At 47.8% G+C, this 20,023-nt stretch overlaps 1 protein-coding gene across 1 annotated transcript in view; it reads right to left on the bottom strand.

Moving 5' to 3' along the window:
* The window catches only part of il16 (interleukin 16), a 125,564-nt gene that overhangs the window by 21,313 nt on the left and 84,228 nt on the right, over positions 1-20,023 (bottom strand). Inside the window, exons 14-15 of the mRNA XM_078241880.1 lie at positions 10,867-11,008; positions 9,040-10,213 (exon numbers count right to left, since the gene is read on the bottom strand). Of these exons, the coding sequence (XP_078098006.1) occupies positions 9,040-10,213; positions 10,867-11,008 (1,316 nt within the window). The remainder of the gene's footprint in view (positions 1-9,039; positions 10,214-10,866; positions 11,009-20,023) is intronic.

Consider the following 20,023-nt stretch of genomic DNA (forward strand, 5'->3'; position numbering starts at 1 on the left):
CAGCTTGGATCACTATCTGTGTGAAGTTTGCACATTCTCCCCGTATTTACATGGATTTCCTCCGGGTGCTCCGGTTTCCTCCCACAATGTGTGTGCGGGTTGGGTGGATTGGGCATGCTAAATTGCCCCTTAGTGTCAGAGGGACCAGCTAGGGTAAACGCATGGTGTTAGGGCCCGGGTGGGATTATGATCGGTGCAGACCCGATGGGCCGAATGACCTCCTTCTGCACTGTAGGATAATATGATTCTATAATGCATTTTTGTTTATTTTGGTTTCTCCCCTGTGTGGGGTTTTGATTAGATTGATTGACAAAGGCAGAATCTTGTGACTGAGCGAAGCCAAGCTTACAGGGAAATCGCACATTTCTCTTTTATTTTAGAAGTCAATTTTTACCTGGTCCTGAAAGAGGCAAGAGGCATCTTTCTGTCTCTCTCTCAGTCTCTCTGGAGGCTGCTGTCAGAAAATAGGTGACTCTCTGTCTGTCTGTCTCTCTTCAGATGTGTCCAAAGGTTCTAGGACTGTTAGCAAGTACAAGCATGTAAGCTTGGACGTTGCTAACTGATTTTGAAGAGGGATTTAAGTCTATAAGAAGAATATTGCTTTAATTGAAATTAACAGAGATAGGTTAGCAGTTAAGGACTGTATCTTGTCTGTTTAAGTTTTTCAAGTTAAACTAATTCATTCATTGTAGTTTAACTGTATTGTTAAATAAAGTTTATAGGAACATGGGAATTAGGAGCTGAAGCAAATTCAACCCTTCAAGCCTGCTCCGCCATTCAATCAGATCATGGCTGATTATTTTGATAAAAGCTTCCTGGTGAGTCAATAGAATCACACCTGGAGTCAAACACCTTATCCTCACACTAAGGTCAAAATAAAAATCTGTTGGGGTCTAGTCATAGAACATAGAACAGTACAGCACAGAACAGGCCCTTCGGCCCACGATGTTGTGCCGAGCTTTATCTGAAACCAAGATCAAGCTATCCCACTCCCTATCATCCTGGTGTGCTCCATGTGCCTATCCAATAACCGCTTAAATGTTCCTAAAGTGTCTGACTCCACTATCACTGCAGGCAGTCCATTCCACATCCCAACCACTCTCTGCGTAAAGAACCTACCTCTGATATCCTTCCTATATCTCCCACCATGAACCCTATAGTTATGCCCCCTTGTAATAGCTCCATCCACCCGAGGAAATAGTCTTTGAACGTTCACTCTATCTATCCCCTTCATCATTTTATAAACCTCTATTAAGTCTCCCCTCAGCCTCCTCCGCTCCAGAGAGAACAGCCCTAGCTCCCTCAACCTTTCCTCATAAGACCTACCCTCCAAACCAGGCAGCATCCTGGTAAATCTCCTCTGCACTCTTTCCAGCGCTTCCACATCCTTCTTATAGTGAGGTGACCAGAACTGCACACAATATTCCAAATGTGGTCTCACCAAGGTCCTGTACAGTTGCAGCATAACCCCACGGCTCTTAAACTCCAACCCCCTGTTAATAAAAGCTAACACACTATAGGCCTTCTTCACAGCTCTATCCACTTGAGTGGCAACCTTTAGAGATCTGTGGATATGAACCCCAAGATCTCTCTGTTCCTCCACAGTCTTCAGAACCCTACCTTTGACCCTGTAATCCACATTTAAATTAGTCCTACCAAAATGAATCACCTCACATTTATCAGGGTTAAACTCCATCTGCCATTTTTCAGCCCAGCTTTGCATCCTATCTATGTCTCTTTGCAGCCTACAACAGCCCTCCACTTCATCCACTACTCCACCAATCTTGGTGTCATCAGCAAATTTACTGATCCACCCTTCAGCCCCCTCCTCTAAGTCATTAATAAAAATCACAAAGAGCAGAGGACCAAGCACTGATCCCTGCGGCACTCCGCTAGCAACCTGCCTCCAATCCGAAAATTTTCCATCCACCACCACCCTCTGTCTTCGATCAGACAGCCAGTTACCTATCCAATCGGCCAACTTTCCCTCTATCCCACACCTCCTCACTTTCATCATAAGCCGACCATGGGGGACCTTATCAAACGCCTTACTAAAATCCATGTATATGACATCAACTGCCCTACCTTCATCAACACACTTAGTTACCTCCTCAAAAAATTCTATCAAATTTGTGAGGCACGACTTGCCCTTCACGAATCCGTGCTGACTATCCCGGATTAATCCGCATCTTTCTAAATGGTCGTAAATCCCATCTCTAAGGACCTTTTCCATCAATTTACCAACCACCGAAGTAAGACTAACCGGTCTATAATTACCAGGGTCATTTCTATTCCCTTTCTTAAACAGAGGAACAACATTCGCTATTCTCCAGTCTTCTGGCACCATCCCCGTGGACAGCGAGGACCCAAAGATCAAAGCCAAAGGCTCTGCAATCTCATCCCTTGTCTCCCAAAGAATCCTAGGATACATTTCATCAGGCCCAGGGGACTTATCGACCTTCAGTTTATTCAAAACTGCCAGGACATCCTCCCTCCGAACATCTATTTCCTCCAGCCTATTAGCCCGTAAGACCTTCTCTTCCTCAAAAACATGGCCCCTCTCCTTGGTGAACACTGAAGAAAAGTATTCATTCATCACCTCGCCTATCTCTACTGACTCCATACACAAGTTCCCACTACTGTCCTTGACCGGCCCTAACCTCACCCTGGTCATTCTTTTATTCCTCACATAAGAGTAAAAAGCCTTGGGGTTTTCCTTGATCCGACCCGCCAAGGACTTCTCGTGTCCCCTCCTAGCTCTCCTAAGCCCCTTTTTCAGCTCATTCCTTGCTAACTTGTAACCCTCAATCGAGCCATCTGAATCCTTGTTTCCTCATCCCTACATAAGCTTCCCTCTTCCTTTTCACAAGACATTCCACCTCTTTCGTGAACCATGGTTCCCTCACTCGGCCATTTCCTCCCTGCCTGACAGGGACATACCTATCAAGGACATCCAGTATTTGTTCCTTGAAAAAGTTCCACTTTTCATTAGTTCCTTTCTCTGACAGTTTCTGTTCCCAACTTATGCCCCCTAATTCTTGCCTAATCGCATCATAATTACCTCTCCCCCAATTGTAAACCTTGCCCTGCCGTACGGCCCTATCCCTCTCCATTGCAATAACAAAAGACACCGAATTGTGGTCACTATCTCCAAAGTGCTCTCCCACAACCAAATCTAACACTTGGCCCGGTTCATTTCCCAGTACCAAATCCAATGTGGCCTCACCTCTTGCCGGTCTATCCACATATTGTGTCAGGAAACCCTCCTGCACACACTGCACAAAAACTGCCCCAACCGAACTATTTGACCTACAAAGGTTCCAATCAATATTTGGAAAGTTAAAGTCCCCCATGACAACTACCCTGTGGCCCCCACACATATCCATAATCTGCTTAGCAATTTCTTCCTCCACGTCTCTATTACTATTTGGGGGCCTATAGTAAACTCCTAACAACGTGACCGCTCCTTTCCTATTTCTAACCTCAGCCCATATTACCTCAGTGTGCAGATCCCCCTCGAAGTGCCTTTCCGCAGCCATTAAACTATCCTTGATTAACAATGCCACTCCTCCACCTCTTTTACCAGCTTCCCTACACTTAGTGAAACATCTATACCCCGGAACATCCAACAACCATTCCTGTCCTTGTTCTACCCACGTCTCCGTAATGGCCACAACATCGTAGTCCCAAGTACCAATCCATGCCCCAAGTTCATCTACCTTGTTCCGGATACTCCTTGCATTGAGGTAGACACACTTCAACCCACCTTCCTGTCTACCGGTACCCACCCTTGACCCTGATACCTTCTCCAATACCTCACCACCCTCACTGACTTCTGGACTACAACTCCTTTTCCCACTCTCCTGACAAATTAGTTTAAACCCCCCTGAAGAGCCGTAACAAATTTCCCTCCTAGTCGGGCTTCATAACATATTTTGGGGTGTTTCCCCTTGGTATCCTAATGGTGAAATACAATGAGTAGATCGATCAGGTAATCTGGAGTTGACTGAGGGATCAATGTTGGCTTAAAGACACTGGGTGAAATTCCTATTGAATGTTTAAGGAATAATTCAGTAAAACTGCTCATTCGGATAGGCAGGATATGGAGATGCCGGCGTTGGACAGGGGTAAACACAGTAAGAAGTCTCACAACACCAGGTTAAAGTCCAACAGGTTTATTTGGTAGCAAAAGCCACTAGCTTTCGGAACAGGCTGTCCCTTCGTCAGGTGGGTGGGAGTTCTAATTACAAACAAGGCACAAAGACACAAACTCAATTTACATGAATGATGATTGAAATGTGAGCCTTTACAGCTAATCAAGTCTTAAAGGTACAGACAATGTGAATGCAGGGAGCATTAAGCACAGGTTAAAGAGATGTGTATTGTCTCCAGACAGGACAGATAGTGAGATTTTGCACATCCAGGCAGGTTGTGGGGGTGACAGATAGTGTGACATGAACCCAATATCCCGGTTGAGGCCGTCTTCATGTGTGCGGAACCTGGCTATCAGTCTCTGCTCAGCGATCCTGCGCTGTCATGTGTCGTGAAGGCCGCCTTGGAGAACGCTTACCCGGAGATCAGAGGCTGAGTGCCCATGACCGCTGAAGTGCTCCCCCACAGGAAGAGAACAGTCTTGCCTGGTGATTGTCGAGCGGTGTTCATTCATCCGTTGTCGTAGCGTCTGCATGGTTTCCCCAATGTACCATGCCTCGGGACATCCTTTCCTGCAGCGTAACAGGTCGACAACGTTGGCCGAGTTGCAAGAGTATGTACCGTGTACCTGGTGGATGGTGTTCTCACGTGAGATGATGGCAACTGTGTCGATGATCCGGCACGTCTTGCAGAGGTTGCTGTGGCAGGGTTGTGTGGTGCCGTGGTCACTGTTCTCCTGAAGGCTGGGTAGTTTGCTGCGGACAATGGTCTGTTTGAGGTTGTGCAGTTGTTTGAAAGCAAGAAGTGGGGGTGTGGGGATGGCCTTGGCGAAATGTTCGTCTTCATCAATGACATGTTGAAGGCTCCGGAGGAGATGTCGTAGCTTCTCCGCTCCGGGGAAGTACTGGACGACGAAGGGTACTCTGTCCACCCTGTCCTGTGTTTGTCTTCTGAGGAGGTCGGTGCGGTTTTTCACTGTGGCGCGTCGGAACTGTCGATCGATGAGTCGAGCGCCATATCCTGTTCTTATGAGGGCATCTTTCAGCGTCTGGAGGTGTCTGTTGCGATCCTCCTCATCTGAGCAGATCCTGTGTATACGGAGGGCTTGTCCGTAGGGGATAGCTTCTTTAACGTGTTTACGGTGGAAGCTGGAGAAGTGGAGCATCGTGAGGTTATCCGTGGGCTTGCGGTACAGTGAGGTGCTGAGGTGACCGTCCTTAATGGAGATGCGTGTGTCCAAGAATGCAACCGATTCCGGAGAGTAGTCCATGGTGAGTCTGATGGTGGGATGGAACTTGTTGATGTCATCATATAGTTGTTTCAGTGATTGTTCACCATGAGTCCAAAGGAAGAAAATGTCATCGATGTATCTAGTGTATAGCATCGGTTGAAGGTCCTGTGCGGTGAAGAAGTCTTGTTCGAACCTGTGCATGAAGATGTTGACATATTGAGGTGCGAATTTGGTCCCCATGGCTGTTCTGTGTGTCTGGATGAAGAACTGGTCGTTGAAGGTGAAGGCATTGTGGTCAAGGATGTAGCGGATGAGTTGTAAAATTGCATCTGGAAACTGGCAGTTGTCGGCGTTGAGTACTGAGGCAGTTGCAGCAATGCCATCATCGTGGGATATGCTGGTGTAGAGTGCCGAGACATCCATTGTGACGAGGAGTGCTCCTGGTTCAACTGCTCCGTGTGCGTTGGGTTTCTGTAGAAAGTCGGTAGTGTCGCGACAAAAGCTGGGGGTTCTTTGTACAATGGGTTTCAGGATGCCCTCGGCACAGCCGGAAAGGTTCTCGCACAGGGTCCCGGGTGTGTTTGCCTTGTGTATCTTCGGGAGGCAGTAGAGATCTCCAACGCAGGGAGTACGTGGGATGAGAGCATGGAGGGTGCTCTGAAGGTCCGGATCAAAAGTCTCGATCAGAGTGCTGCAGATCCCGCAGATCCGACCAAAGAACACACCCGTCAACTCAGCACTCTGATCAAGACTTTTGACCTCACCTTCAGAACACCTTCCGTGCTCTCATCCCACGTATTCCCCGCGTTGGAGATCATTACTGCCTCCCGAAGATACACAAGGCAAACACACCCGGCCGTCCCATCGTATCAGGCAATGGGACCCTGTGCGAGAGCCTCTCCGGCTATGCCGAGGGCATCCTGAAACCCATTGTACAAAGAACCCCCAGCTTTTGTCGCGACACTACGGACTTCCTACAGAAACTCAGCGCACATAGAGCAGTTGAACCAGGAGCACTCCTCGTCACAATGGATGTCTCGGCACTCTACACCAGCATATCCCACGATGATGGCATTGCTGCATCTGCCTCAGTACTCAACGCCGACAACTGCCAGTCTCCAGATGCAAATTTACAACTCATCCGCTTCATCCTGGACCACAATGTCTTCACCTTCAACAACCAGTTCTTCATCCAGACACATGGAACAACCATGGGGACCAAATTCGCACCTCAATATGTCAACATCTTCATGCACAGGTTCGAACAAGACTTCTTCACCGCACAGAACCTTCAACCGATGCTATACACTAGATACATCGATGACATTTTCTTCCTTTGGACTCATGGTGAACAATCACTGAAACAACTATATGATGACATCAACAAGTTCCATCCCACCATCAGACTCACCATGGACTACTCTCCGGAATCAGTTGCATTCTTGGACACACGCATCTCCATTAAGGACGGTCACCTCAGCACCTCACTGTACCGCAAGCCCACGGATAACCTCACGATGCTCCACTTCTCTAGCTTCCACCCTAAACACGTTAAAGAAGCCATCCCCTACGGACAAGCCCTCCGTATACACAGGATCTGCTCAGATGAGGAGGATCGCAACAGACACCTCCAGACGCTGAAAGATGCCCTCATAAGAACAGGATATGGCGCTCGACTCATCGATCGACAGTTCCGACGCGCCACAGTGAAAAACCGCACCGACCTCCTCAGAAGACAAACACGGGACAGGGTGGGCAGAGTACCCTTCGTCGTCCAGTACTTCCCCGGAGTGGAGAAGCTACGACATCTCCTCCAGAGCCTTCAACATGTCATTGATGAAGACGAACATCTCGCCAAGGCCATCCCCACACCCCCACTACTTGCTTTCAAACAACTGCACAACCTCAAACAGACCATTGTCCGCAGCAAACTACCCAGCCTTCAGGAGAACAGTGACCACGACACCACACAACCCTGCCACAGCAACCTCTGCAAGACGTGTCGGATCATCGACACGGATGCCATCATCTAACGCGAAAACACCATCCACCAGGTACACGGTGCATACTCTTGCAACTCGGCCAACGTTGTCTACCTGATTCGCTGCAAGAAAGGATGTCCCGAGGCATGGTACATTAGGGAAACCATGCAGACGCTACGACAACGGATGAATGAACACCGCTCGACAATCACCAGGCAGGAGTGTTCTCTTCCTGTGGGGGAGCACTTCAGCGGCCATGGGCATTCAGCCTCTGATCTCCGGGTAAGCGTTCTTCTAGGCGGCCTTCACGACACACGACAGCGCAGAGTCACTGAGCAGAGACTGATAGCCAGGTTCCGCACACATGAGGACGGCCTCGACCGGGATATTGGGTTCATGTCACACTATCTGTAACCCCCACAACCTGCCTGGATGTGCAAAATCTCACTACCTGTCCTGTCTGGAGACAATACACATCTCTTTAACCTGTGCTTACTGCTCCCTCCGCTCACATTGTCTGTACCTTTAAGACTTGATTAGCTGTAAAGGCTCACATTCCAATCATTATTCATGTAAATTGAGTTTGTGTCTTTGTGCCTTGTTTGTAATCAGAACTCCCACCCACCTGATGAAGGGACAGCCTGTTCCGAAAGCTCGTGGCTTTTGCTACCAAATAAACCTGTTGGACTTTAACCTGGTGTTGTTAAACTTCTTATTGCACTCGGATAGGAGCAGGAGTTGCCTGTAGTTACGTAACATCATAGTCCCATTTATCTCGCCCACTCTTCTCTCAAATGAGACTTCACGTCAACAGCTGAAAAGGTCTTGAATTTACCCTTTGATATATGGTTGAACCACCAGAGCAGCGTCTCAGTTTGGATTATATCCCAAAGGGATTTGACAATACAGAACTCCCTCAATAAGTCACTGGCACGTCAGTCTAGTGCTCCTAAGATAAGGTTTAACCTTCAATCGTCTGTCTTAGAAACAAATGCAAACCCAACTGAACTGCCTTTTTATACTGTTCACTTCTATGATTTTGCATTCAGATATGGAATATTTTTGATGCAAATGTACATCTACATTGTAAAATGTAGCGACATACAATTGGTGACACTAAATACGTATCAGCAGTGAAAGGGTACATTGTGCTACAAAGTTCACAAGGAGGGATGCAGAACGTGTTCTCTGATTTGCCCACTTAATGATAAGGTGTACTTGCGCCTCAGGGAGTGCAGCGATTCAGGAAGGCAGCTCACCACCACTTTCTCAAGGGGCAACTAGGGATGGGCAATAAATGCTGGCCTAGCCAGCGACACCCACGTGAATGACTAAAAAAAAACTTAATCTCAATGAACTTCCTGCCTCCTTCAAAAAGAAGGAGGGAACATCAAGAGTATGGGATTAGGTCCCTGTGGCTCTTGGGAGACCATTAGTGGATGTCACAGAGCTCTGCTTGCAAAGCCAACTTTCTCAAGGACATAGGAAATAGGAGCAGGAACAGGCCCTATAGCCTGCTCTACCTTTCAGTATGATCCTGGCTGATTTTCTGCCTAACTCCACTCTCCTGCCCATTCCCCATAGCCCTTGATTCACTGAGACCCGAAAATAGCCAAATAGCGTAATCATACTCCCCTGCCCTTCAACGTTATTAAGGTAACTTACACATCCTACCTGAGGGAGAAACCTTTTTCCAGATGACAGTTATTAACAGTCGGTGATGCCAATGGAGATCTATCAGGCCAGGAGTCCTCATCGGATGGAAAGTAAGGCGAGCCGGGGCCCGTGTTCCAGGGGCTTCCACAGCAAGATCCCGGTGACTGGGGAATTGCAAGGACACTTTTCATCAGAGCGTACGAGACTTGGTTGCTGATGTTGTGTATTTTGTCACTGCTGGCTGAGAGGAATCCTTCTCTCATCCCTTTACCTTCACTAACTTCAAATGAGGAACCGGTAGTCAATGGGAAGCTCCTGGTTCGTAGGCCAGGTGATTTCACCACTTGTGCCTGTGGGGAATTTGATAGTGAGGTGGACAGTTCACTACTTGTGCTGTTGCTTCTCCTCGGACCACAAATTGGAGAGATCTTGTCATCTTGGGCTGCTGGAGGCACCTCAGTAACCGGCTTCTGGGTTACGGCTACTACTTTCTCATTATCAGGAGGTTGTTTGATATTGACTGGGGATAAAGGCCTGGCTTTTGAATCACTTGGTGCAGAGACGGTCCTTTCCACGGTTTTACCTGAGAGCGGAGATGGTGGATAAGTGCCCTTGTTCCCTTTGTCTAGGGTGTCTGGACCTGCGAGTGTTTCGAAAGAATGAATCCTTTGTTTAATGGATTGTACTTGTGGAGCTAAACTTCTAGATGAGGTGAAGGCCCATTCCTTGTTCTTCTTCACTGGGGCAACATTGACTGGTGTCCCTTCCCTTGAAGCCTTCAGGCTTTGGCGGGACCACGCTGGCTTGGGAGCTACAGGTGGCCCTCTCTTCACATTGGACATTTCGTCAGGCCTCCGATTTGTTGATGTTGTGGCACTGCTCTCTGCTTTCAAACCATCATTGTGACAAAGCCTTAAAGAAGCCTGATTCGTATTGCTTTCAATCGCAAGGGCCTTTTCTGTTAGTTGAGGGAGCGTGGATTGGTTTGGAAGTCCCTGTGATTCTGCCGTTGGTTGCTTCTCAGCCATCGCGTTCTGAGCTGCTTCACCCCCCGAGTCTTCGATCATTGCAAAAATAGTTCTCGTTTGGAGGTTTTCTGCGCCTTCAGCAGTTCTACTGCAGACTTCCTGTTTCTCACCCTCGCAGAATAGATTCACGCACCCCTGTCTTCTGAGCAGAGGCCTCACTGTCACTGGATTGCAAAAAAAAAACAATCAATTAATAACATTGTTCAAAAACCGATCACTCCCCACACTGCGTAATGCTGGAAGGTTAGAACCGAACCCAGCCAACCTGCGGCAAGTCATCAGCAACGTCCCTTTAAATTCGCTTCACAAGTGTCATTGTGCAACTCCATGTAAATGGAGGGGGTGGGGAGCTCATTTGTATGCAGAATATAGACGCAACCACAAGGGAAAGAGTAACTGCCCCTCCATCCAGTAGTTCAAGAAAAAAAACACTTCCTCGTGAAAAAATAAAACCAAAGCAGTTTAAAAGTTAATTGAAGTATGTAGTTTGCAGTGTCAGGGTTTTATCTAGGCTGCTTAATATGAAATGAAACATTGCAATACCCTTAAATCTTCCAAAAGAGAAAATGGGGACTCAACATCTCATTTAAACAGTGACATTTTTAACTTAAATATTGTCACTTAATTAAAAGCTTGCACCAGCTACTTCTTGTTTCCCATGAAATGCCACAGTTCCTCGATAAGATTAAATTGATTTTTCTGTCCTCTGAAGTGTAATAACTTTACATGTTTAAAACGTAGACATTGGAGTCAGGCATTTGTAACTTTACCAGCTTCCTCTGATTGAATGTCTCTGTAATTCCAAGTGAGAACATACCTGGATTTGCTCCTCTGAATGCCAGCTGATATGAATCCGGCAAATGTAGTCGCTGATCGAGGTCTCCGGGAGGTATTGGGGTGAAGAAGTTGCTGTGAGTGGAAACTGCTTCATCCTCCGGTGGCTGCAGGTTCTTTACTTCCTGTGAAACAAACAGGAAACCATCATTTCAAAGGTACGATTGGTTGCAAGACTTTGCCGGCGAGTGACTGTGTAGGTGCTAGATTATCATCTACCGAGACGGTAAAATCGTTGGGCTGGTAATTTCATGAGTAATTGGACTGTCAGCCAAACAATTCTGGACGTCCACTGCATTTGGATAATGGAATTCATGAAACTTGTTTCTGGTAGAGCGTCAACCTCAGCTCCCTGGTCACACTTGTCCCCTCTTGAGTTAGCAAGCTCCTGGCTCAGGCTCCATTCTAGAGTCTCGAACACAACAGTCACGCTGACGTTAGGGCGGCATGATGGCACAGTGGTTAGCACTGTTGCCTCACAGCGCTAGGGACCCGGGTTCAATTCCCAGCTTGGGCCACTGTCTGTGTGGAGTCTGCACGTTCTCCCCCCCGTGTCTGCATGGGTTTCCTCCGGGTGCTCTGGTTTCCTTCCACAGTCTGAAACACATGCGGGTTAGTTGGATTGGCCATGCTAAATTGCCCCTTAGTGTCAGGGGGACTAGCTAGGATAAATACATGGGGTTACAGGGATAGAGCCTGGGTGTGACTGTGGTCGGTGCAGACTGAATGGAACGAATGGCCTCCTTCTGCACTTTAAGATTCTATTCTATGACACTTCAAGGCAGGACTGAGTGTGGCGATGTTAGGGAGTGCCATCTTGCAGATGACACTTAAACTGAGGCCTAGTCTGTTCAGGTGGATGCTGAAGTTCCAACTTCGCTATTTTGAAGAAAATAAAAGCTGGGCCATTCTCGCCAGTGTCTTAGCCAAGATTTATCCCTCAACCAGCAACACGAAAAAAAACAGACAACCTCGTCATTATCGGGTTGGGATAATGGGATCTTGCTTTTGATGTGCAAGGTCCTTATGTTGCAATAATGACTGTGCTTCAAAAATACTTCATTGGTGATGCAGAGCTTTGGGGATCCTGAGAAGCATTATGAATTGGAGATAGTTCAGAGAAGGTTCACTAGGATGATCCCCGATATGGAGGATTGTTTCACGAGGAAAGGTTAAACAGGTTGGGACTCTGGTTATTGGAATTCAGAAGAATGAGAGGTGATCTCACTGAAAAGATAGGATTCTTAAGGGGCTCAGCAGTGTAAATGCTGAGAGGATGTTTCCCCTAATGGGAGAGTCTAGGACCAGAGGGCATAGTCTCAAAATCAAGGGGCGCTAATTTAAGACTGAGATGTGGAAGAATTTCCGATCTCAGAGGGTTGTGAGTCTTTGGAACTCGTTGCCACAAAGATCTGTGGGGACAGAGTCCTTGTGTATACTTACGGCTGAGATGGATAGATTTTTTAAAAAAGTTTATTTATTAGCGTCACAAGTAGGCTTACATTAACACTGCAATGAAGTTAGTGAGAAAATCCCCCAGTTGCCACACTCCGGCATCTGTTCGGGTACACTGAGGGAGAATTTAGCATGGCCAATGCACCTAACCAGCACGTCTTTCAGACTACAGGAGGAAACCAGAGCACCCGGAGGAAACCCAAGCAGACACAGGGAGAATGTGCAGACTCCCACAGACAGTGACCCAAGCTGGGAATTGAACCTGTGTCCCTGGCGCTGTGAGGCAGCAGTGCTAACTACTGTGCCACCGTGCCACCCTTTTGATCAGTAAGAGGATCAAGGGTTACGGGGAAAGGGCAGGAAAGTGGACATGAGGAATGTCGGATCAGCCATGATCCTATTGAATGGGAGAGCAGGCTTGAGGGGCTGAATGGCCTACTTCTGTTCCTATTTCTAACAGTCTTACATAAGTATAATTCCTTTCTTATTCCAAGAATTTGTAAAAATTGGGAGCTTGCTGCATTGACATGCTGAAACTTTAACACCAATCTTTTTGTGTGAGCCGGGGTTGTTATGAGCTGTACTAACTGAACGGTTGCTGGAAAGAAACTCAATCATACCTTTCAAAAACAATTTGGTTAAATACTTAGACGGAAATGTTTGCAAGGCCAAGGGAAAGGAATAGGAAAGTGGGCACATTGACTAGCTCCTCCAAGGAGCTAGCACTTGTTCAATGGGCTGAATGGCCTCCCTTCTGTGTTTTGTGTTTGGAGGACATTTCTCAAAACAAAGCTGATCTCACTGGTTAAATGCAGACAAAGCAGGAATTCACTTTGTTACAGGATGCAGTGTTACATCACATGAAATGCGCTGCATGCAACTTGCAAAATTACAACTTATCTGATTTCAAGTCATTGCTCACTTTCACTTTGACCACATGAAGCAGTGCAGCCGCCTCCCACACTCAGATCCTTGGCTCTTACTCTGCCTTTCAGTATTCATAATGTATCCAAACGCGAGCAGCAAATTATTTGGTGCAAAAGACCAAGCCACTGATCTCAGCTTCATAACCAGACAGAACGCTGCTTAAACATAACTGAAGGTCCTCTGTGTACCCTATCTGGCAAATTCGAGAGGAACGTCATGAACAGAGGGGCGGCACGGTGGCACAGTGGTTAGCACTGCTGCCTCGCAGTTCCAGGGACCCGGGTTCGATTCCCAGATTCGGTCAATGTCTGTGTGGAGTTTGCACATTCTCCCCGGGTCTGCGTGGGTTTCCTCCGGGTGCTCCGGTTTCCTCCCACAGTCCAAAGATGTGCAGGTTAGGTTGATTGGCCATGCTAAAATTGCCGCTTAGTGTCGAGGGATTAGCGGGGTAAATGTGTGGGATTGTGGGGATAGAACAAAGAACAAAGAACAAAGAACAATACAGCCCAGGAACAGGCCCTTCGGCCCTCCAAGCCCGCGCCGCTCCCCGGTCCAGGATTGAATCCTGAATCCAGGATCCCCGCCCAATTTTCCAGCCTATCTACATACTAATATCCTATCCACCGAGCTGTCCCTCACAGCTACGATGCTTTGTTCATCACAACCTATTAACTCACCCCCACCCCCCCATTCCAGACCATGTGATCTCCAGGGAGAGGCGAAAACCCAGAGTGAAAACCCCAGGGCCAATATGGGGAAAAAAAATCTGGGAAATTCCTCTCCGACCTCCTGAGGCGATCGAAACGAGTCCAGGAGATCACACTGGCCCTGATCGGAAAATGCTTCCCAACCCTATTCATTTCCCCTTCCACGAACACCATATGAATTCCCTGCCCCCGAGACAGGTTCCCAACTATCCGCAGTCTCGCTCTGTACTGGCACCAGCAAGATGATCATAGAATGAAGCCTTGAAACGAGAAACAAAGAACAATTAGCCCGCGCCGCTCCCTGGTCCAAACTAGACCACTCTTTTGTATCCCTCCATTCCCACTCCGTTCATATAGCTGTCTAGATAAGTCTTAAACGTTCCCAGTGTGTCCGCCTCCACCACCTTGCCCGGCAACACATTCCAGGCCCCCACGACCCTCTGTGTAAAATATGTCCTTCTGATATCTGTGTTAAACCTCCCCCCCTTCACCTTGAACCTATGACCCCTCGTGAACGTCACCACCGACCCGGGGAAAAGCTTCCCACCGTTCACCCTATCTATGCCTTTCATAATTTTATACACCTCTATTAAGTCTCCCCTCATCCTTCCTCTTTCCAAGGAGAACAACCCCAGTTTCCCCAATCTCTCCTCATAACCAAGCCCCTACATACCAGGCAACATCCTGGTAAACCTCCTCTGTACTCTCTCCAAAGCCTCCACGTCCTTCTGGTAGTGTGGCGACCAGAACTGGACGCAGTATTCCAAATGCGGCCGAACCAACGTTCTATACATCTGCAACATCAGAGCCCAACTTTTATACTCTATGCCCCGTCCTATAAAGGCAAGCATGCCATATGCCTTCTTCACCACCTTCTCCACCTGTGACGTCACCTTCAAAGATCTGTGGACTTGCACACCCAGGTCCCTCTGCGTCTCTACACCCTTTATGGGATGGGATTGTTATCGGTGCAGACTTGATGGGCCGAATGGCCTCCTTTTGCAGCGTAGTGATTTCATTATGTCATTGCTAGGGATTTATAGGAGATATTGATTTTGTGTTTATTTAGTATATATTTAGTTACTATTGATCATTTAGTTGATTTTTTTGTGTTGAGACGTCAGGGATTCCAGCACGAACAGTGGGCCATGGTTTCAGTGCTGGGACACACTGCCACTGTTAAATTCTCCCACAATCTGCAATGTTTCAGGTTATATAGTTGCACCATTTCAATATGATGAGGCAGAGGACTGAGAGAAGATTGCACAGGGCATGTCAGAACTCTCCTGCCCACAGGTCCATTTCTGTACCTCAGCCAGAAAGCTGAGGGTCCCACGGAGTGCTGTGTACTCTCCCGGAATATCCACAGAACAGGATCAGATGATGCAATCCGACTGTGACCGTGACATTGACTCGGTCCTAATGGAAAAATCGTTGTGGCCTTTTGTCTGGGTGAAGTCAAGAGAGAAGGAGATTGGAAACAGGTTAGTCGGGTATATTTCTTTTTTTCTTCTATGTGAGGGCCAGGGCTCACCTCCGAGCACCTTCTCCCTGGGTAAAGAATGAGTTTTAGCCTGCAGTAATGTGGAACAGCAAGAAAAGCCTCGGGTCACTGTGTGGAGTTTGCACATTCTCCCCGTGTCTGCGTGGGTTTCCTCTGGGTGCTCCGGTTTCCTCCCACAATCCAAAGGTGTGCAGGTCAGGTGGATTTTCCATGCTATTTTGCCCCTTAGTGTCCAAAGATGTGTAGGTGGATTAATGCGCAGGATTACAAGGATAGGGTGGAGGGGTGGGCCTGGGTGAGATGCTTTTTCAGGGAGTCGGGACAGACTCGATGGACCAAAAGGCCTCTTTCTGCACTGTAGGGATTCTGTGGTTAAAAGCACAATAGTTTCAAAAAGAGAGATGAGATAGAGAATGAATGAAATGTAAATTCAATGATAGAAACATAGAAACATAGAAAACTACAGCACAAAACAAGTTGTGCCAAACATATCCCTACCTTTTAGGCCTACCTATAACCCTCCATCCTATTAAGTCCCATGTACTCATCCAGGAGTCTCTTAAAAGACCCTATTGAGTTTGCCTCCACCACCACTGACGGCAGCCGATTCCACTCGCCCACCACCCTCTGTGTGAAAAACTTCCCCCTAACATTTCACCTGTACCTACCCCCCAGCACCTTAAATCTGTGTCCTCTCGTAGCAGCCATTTCCACCCTGGGAAAAAGCCTCTGAGAGTCCACCCGATCTATGCCTCTCAACATCTTATATACCTCTATGAGGTCTCCTCTCACCCTACGTCTCTCCAAGGAGAAAAGACCGAGCTCCCTCAGCCTATCCTCATAAGGCATGCCACTCAATCCAGGCAACATCCTTGTAAATCTCCTCTGCACCCTTTCAATCTTTTCCACATCCTTCCTGTAATGAGGCAACCAGAACTGAGCATAGTACTCCAAGTGGGGTCTGACGAGGGTCTTATAAAGCTGCATCATTATCCCCGGACTCCTAAACTCAATCCCTCGATTGATAAAGGCCAGCACACCATACGCCTTCTTAACCACCTCCTCCACCTGAGGGGCCGATTTTAAAGTCCTATGGACCCGGACCCCAAGGTCCTTCTGATCATCTACCGTACTAAGAGTCTTTCCCTTTATATTGTACTCCTTCATCCCATTTGACCTGCCAAAATGGACCACTACGCATTTATCTGGGTTGAAGTCCATCTGCCACTTCTCCGCCCAGTCTTGCATCCTATCTATGTCCCTCTGTAACTTCTGACATCCCTCCAGTCTATCCACAACCCCACCAACCTTCGTGTCGTCAGCAAACTTACGAACCCATCCCTCCACTTCCTCATCCAGGTCATTTATGAAAATGACAAACAGCAAGGGTCCCAGAACAGATCCCTGGGGCACACCACTGGTGACCGACCTCCAATTAGAAAAAGACCCATCTATACACACTCCCTGCCTCCTTTTGGCAAACCAGTTCTGGATCCACGATGGGAAGAGAAAATGAGATGAGAAAGAACGTGAGGAGATGGTTGTTGGCTTCCTTGCCTTTCCCAAAATAATTTATTTCCTTTTTGTGCTTTGTCCCTGGCTGTGTTCCGATTATGGCACTAACTCCCCTCAACCCGACCAATGGGAATGATCGAATTCCAATCTTCCCCACAGATTGTCCAACACTGGCCAACAGCAGGTCCATGTAGCATCATCACTTCCGCACCTGTGTCCACCCCTGCTAAGGTGTAATAATCCACTTCAGCATTTCTTAAACTGAGTGACTGTCACTCAGGACAGCAACTGAAAGCACATCCTCAAAGGAAGCTGTTTGTCCGTGTGCTATTAAACTTAGTAGGCAATTTCATTTCGCAGATTTTTAAAATTTTATTTTCTTTCAGCTTCTTTGAGACTTCCTCAACATCATATACCGTACCTGAACAGAGAGAGACAACCTTGTTCTTAGCCTCAGATGCTACTGGCCAACAGGCCCAACCACCTAAGAACTAAATTTCAACATTCCTCTCTTTGTCACAGTGAAGGCTCAAACTTTGTGGGTGGGATTTTCCAGCCACGTTCGCCTGAAAGCCAGAAAATCCTGCCTGAGGTCAACGGACCTTGGTATGGTGTGTCATTCCTCTCCCGCACCGCACCCCTCCCTTCGCCGCCCCCCCCCCCCCCCCCCCCCCCCCCCGCGCCCCACTGCGATTCCTGTCACAGGAAAATCCTGCCCCTTGTTTAGTTTGATGACTTGGATGAGATTCACCACTTATTAATATAAGCAAATTCCTGTGGATGCTGGAACCTGAAACAAACACAGAGAACACCAGAAAAACGCAGCGGGTCTAGCAGCATCCATTAGGACAGAAACAGAGCTAACATTTTGAGTCCTTTGACTCTTTCTTAGAACTGAAGGAAGGGAGAATGCGTTAGAGCTGTAGAAACTGCAGCAAAAAATAGCAACAGATGGCCCGGTGTGGGTGGGGGTGGGTGGGGGGGGTGGTGGGGGGAGGGCGGGGGGTGTGGGAAGGGGCGTTGCACTGAGGCTATACTTGCGCACAGCAGTGGAAGAGAGACTGCAGCCGGAGTGAGATTCAGCCAGAGTGAGGGTATCGGAAATTTGGAGCTGAGTGGGAATTCAGTGCTGAGGGGAAAGAGATGCTCATCTTCGGGAAGAGTGGAGAGGAGGATCTGTGAAGGAAACTCGAGGGCAAATGAGAGGTAGAAAGAAATCGAACCGCGACGTCACAGCCAGCGGGTAAGTGATTGACTGGTGACTGGTCAGTAATTTTTCTTTTCTTTTTCTTGGCATTGTAGTTGTTGTTGTTGTTAATTTAAGGGTTAAGTCATGGCAGGAAATCCCAGACCCGTGTCATGCCCCTCTTGTGTGATGAGAATTCAGGGACCTTCCAGTGTCCCTGGTTCCTTCACAAGCAGGAAGTGTGTCCAGCTGCAGCTCACGTTACACCGCTTGACGACTCTGGAGCTGTGGATGGATTCACTTTGGAGCATCCCCACGATGCTGAGGAAGTCGTGGATAGCACGTTCAGTGAGGTGGTCACACCGCAGATAAAAATCACAGAGGGAGACTGGGAATGGGTGACCACCAGACAGAGGAAGAGTAGGAAGGCAGTGCAGGGGTCCCCTGCGGTCATCTCCCTCTGAAACAGATATACCGTTTTGGATACTGTTGGGGGAGATGGCTCACCAAGGGGAAGGTGGCAGCAGCCAGGTTCATGGCACCGTGGCTGGCTCTGCTGCACAGGAGGGCAGGAACAAGGGTGGCAGAGCTGTAGTGATCGGAGATTCAATTGTAAGGGGAATAGACAGGTATTTCTGTGATGTAAAGGAGACTCCAGGATAGTACGTTGCCTCCCTGGTGCAAGAATCAAGGTGTCTCGGAGCGGCTGCAGGGCATTCTGGAGGGGGAGGGTGAACAGCCAACTGTCTTGGTGCATATAGGCACCAACGATATAGGAAAAAAATGGGATGAGCTTCTACAAGCTGAATTTAGGGAGTTAGGAGTTAAACTAAAAAGTAGGACCTCAAAGGTAGTACTCTCAGGATTGCTACCAGTGCCACGTGCTGGTCAGAGTAGGAATGTCAGGATAGCTAAGATGAAGACGTGGCTTGAGGGATGGTACAAGAGGGAGGGATTCAAATTGCTGGGACATTGGAACTGGTTCAGGGGGAGGTGGGACCAGTACAAATCGGACCTTCAGCAGCTAGGCAGGACAGGAACCAATGTCCCGGGGGAGTGTTTGCTAGTGCTGTTGGGGAGGGTTTAAGCTAATGGGAACTGTTGTAGGAAGTCAGAGGGAAGTAAAGTGGGGACAAAAACAAAAGGCAGTAAGGGGAAAAATGGAAGGCAGAGAAACCAAAGACAAAAATCAAAAAGGGCCACAGTACAGAGTACAGAGACTGTAGAGAACTCAGTGAACGGGTCCAGTAAGGCTAAGAGAAATAAAACACAGGGAGAGTGTACAAACATGACAGGACAAGTGGTCTGAGGTGTGTTTGAGGAGTATGATAGGTAAGGCAGATGAACTTAAAGCTTGGATTACGACACGAAACTATGATGTTGTGGCAATTACGGAGACTTGGATGAAAGAAAGGCAGGACTGGCAGCTTAGCAGTCCAGAATTTAGATGCTTCAGGCTAGATAGAGAGGGTGACAAAAGAGGTGGGGGTGTGGCTTTATTGATTAGGGAGAATGTCACAGTTATACAGAGGGAGGACACCTTGGTGGGATCATGCAATGAGGCTATATGGGTAGAACTCAGGAAAAGGAGCAGTGCAATCATACTGTTGGGGTTGTACTATAGACCTCCCAACAGCCAGCAAGAAGTGGAGGAACTGATACGTCAGCCGATTATGGGAAGATGTAAAAACAACAGGGCTGTTGTGATGGGCAATTTTAACTTCCCCAACATAGACTGGGATTCCTTTAGTACCAGGGGCAGAGTTTGTTTAGTGTGTCTAAGAGTGCTTCTTGAGGCAATATGTAGATCGTCCAACTCGGGAAGGGGCTATCTTAGAACTGGTTC

The sequence above is a fragment of the Mustelus asterias genome, chromosome 24 (genome assembly GCF_964213995.1).
Source record: "Mustelus asterias chromosome 24, sMusAst1.hap1.1, whole genome shotgun sequence".
Lineage (NCBI taxonomy): Eukaryota > Metazoa > Chordata > Chondrichthyes > Carcharhiniformes > Triakidae > Mustelus > Mustelus asterias.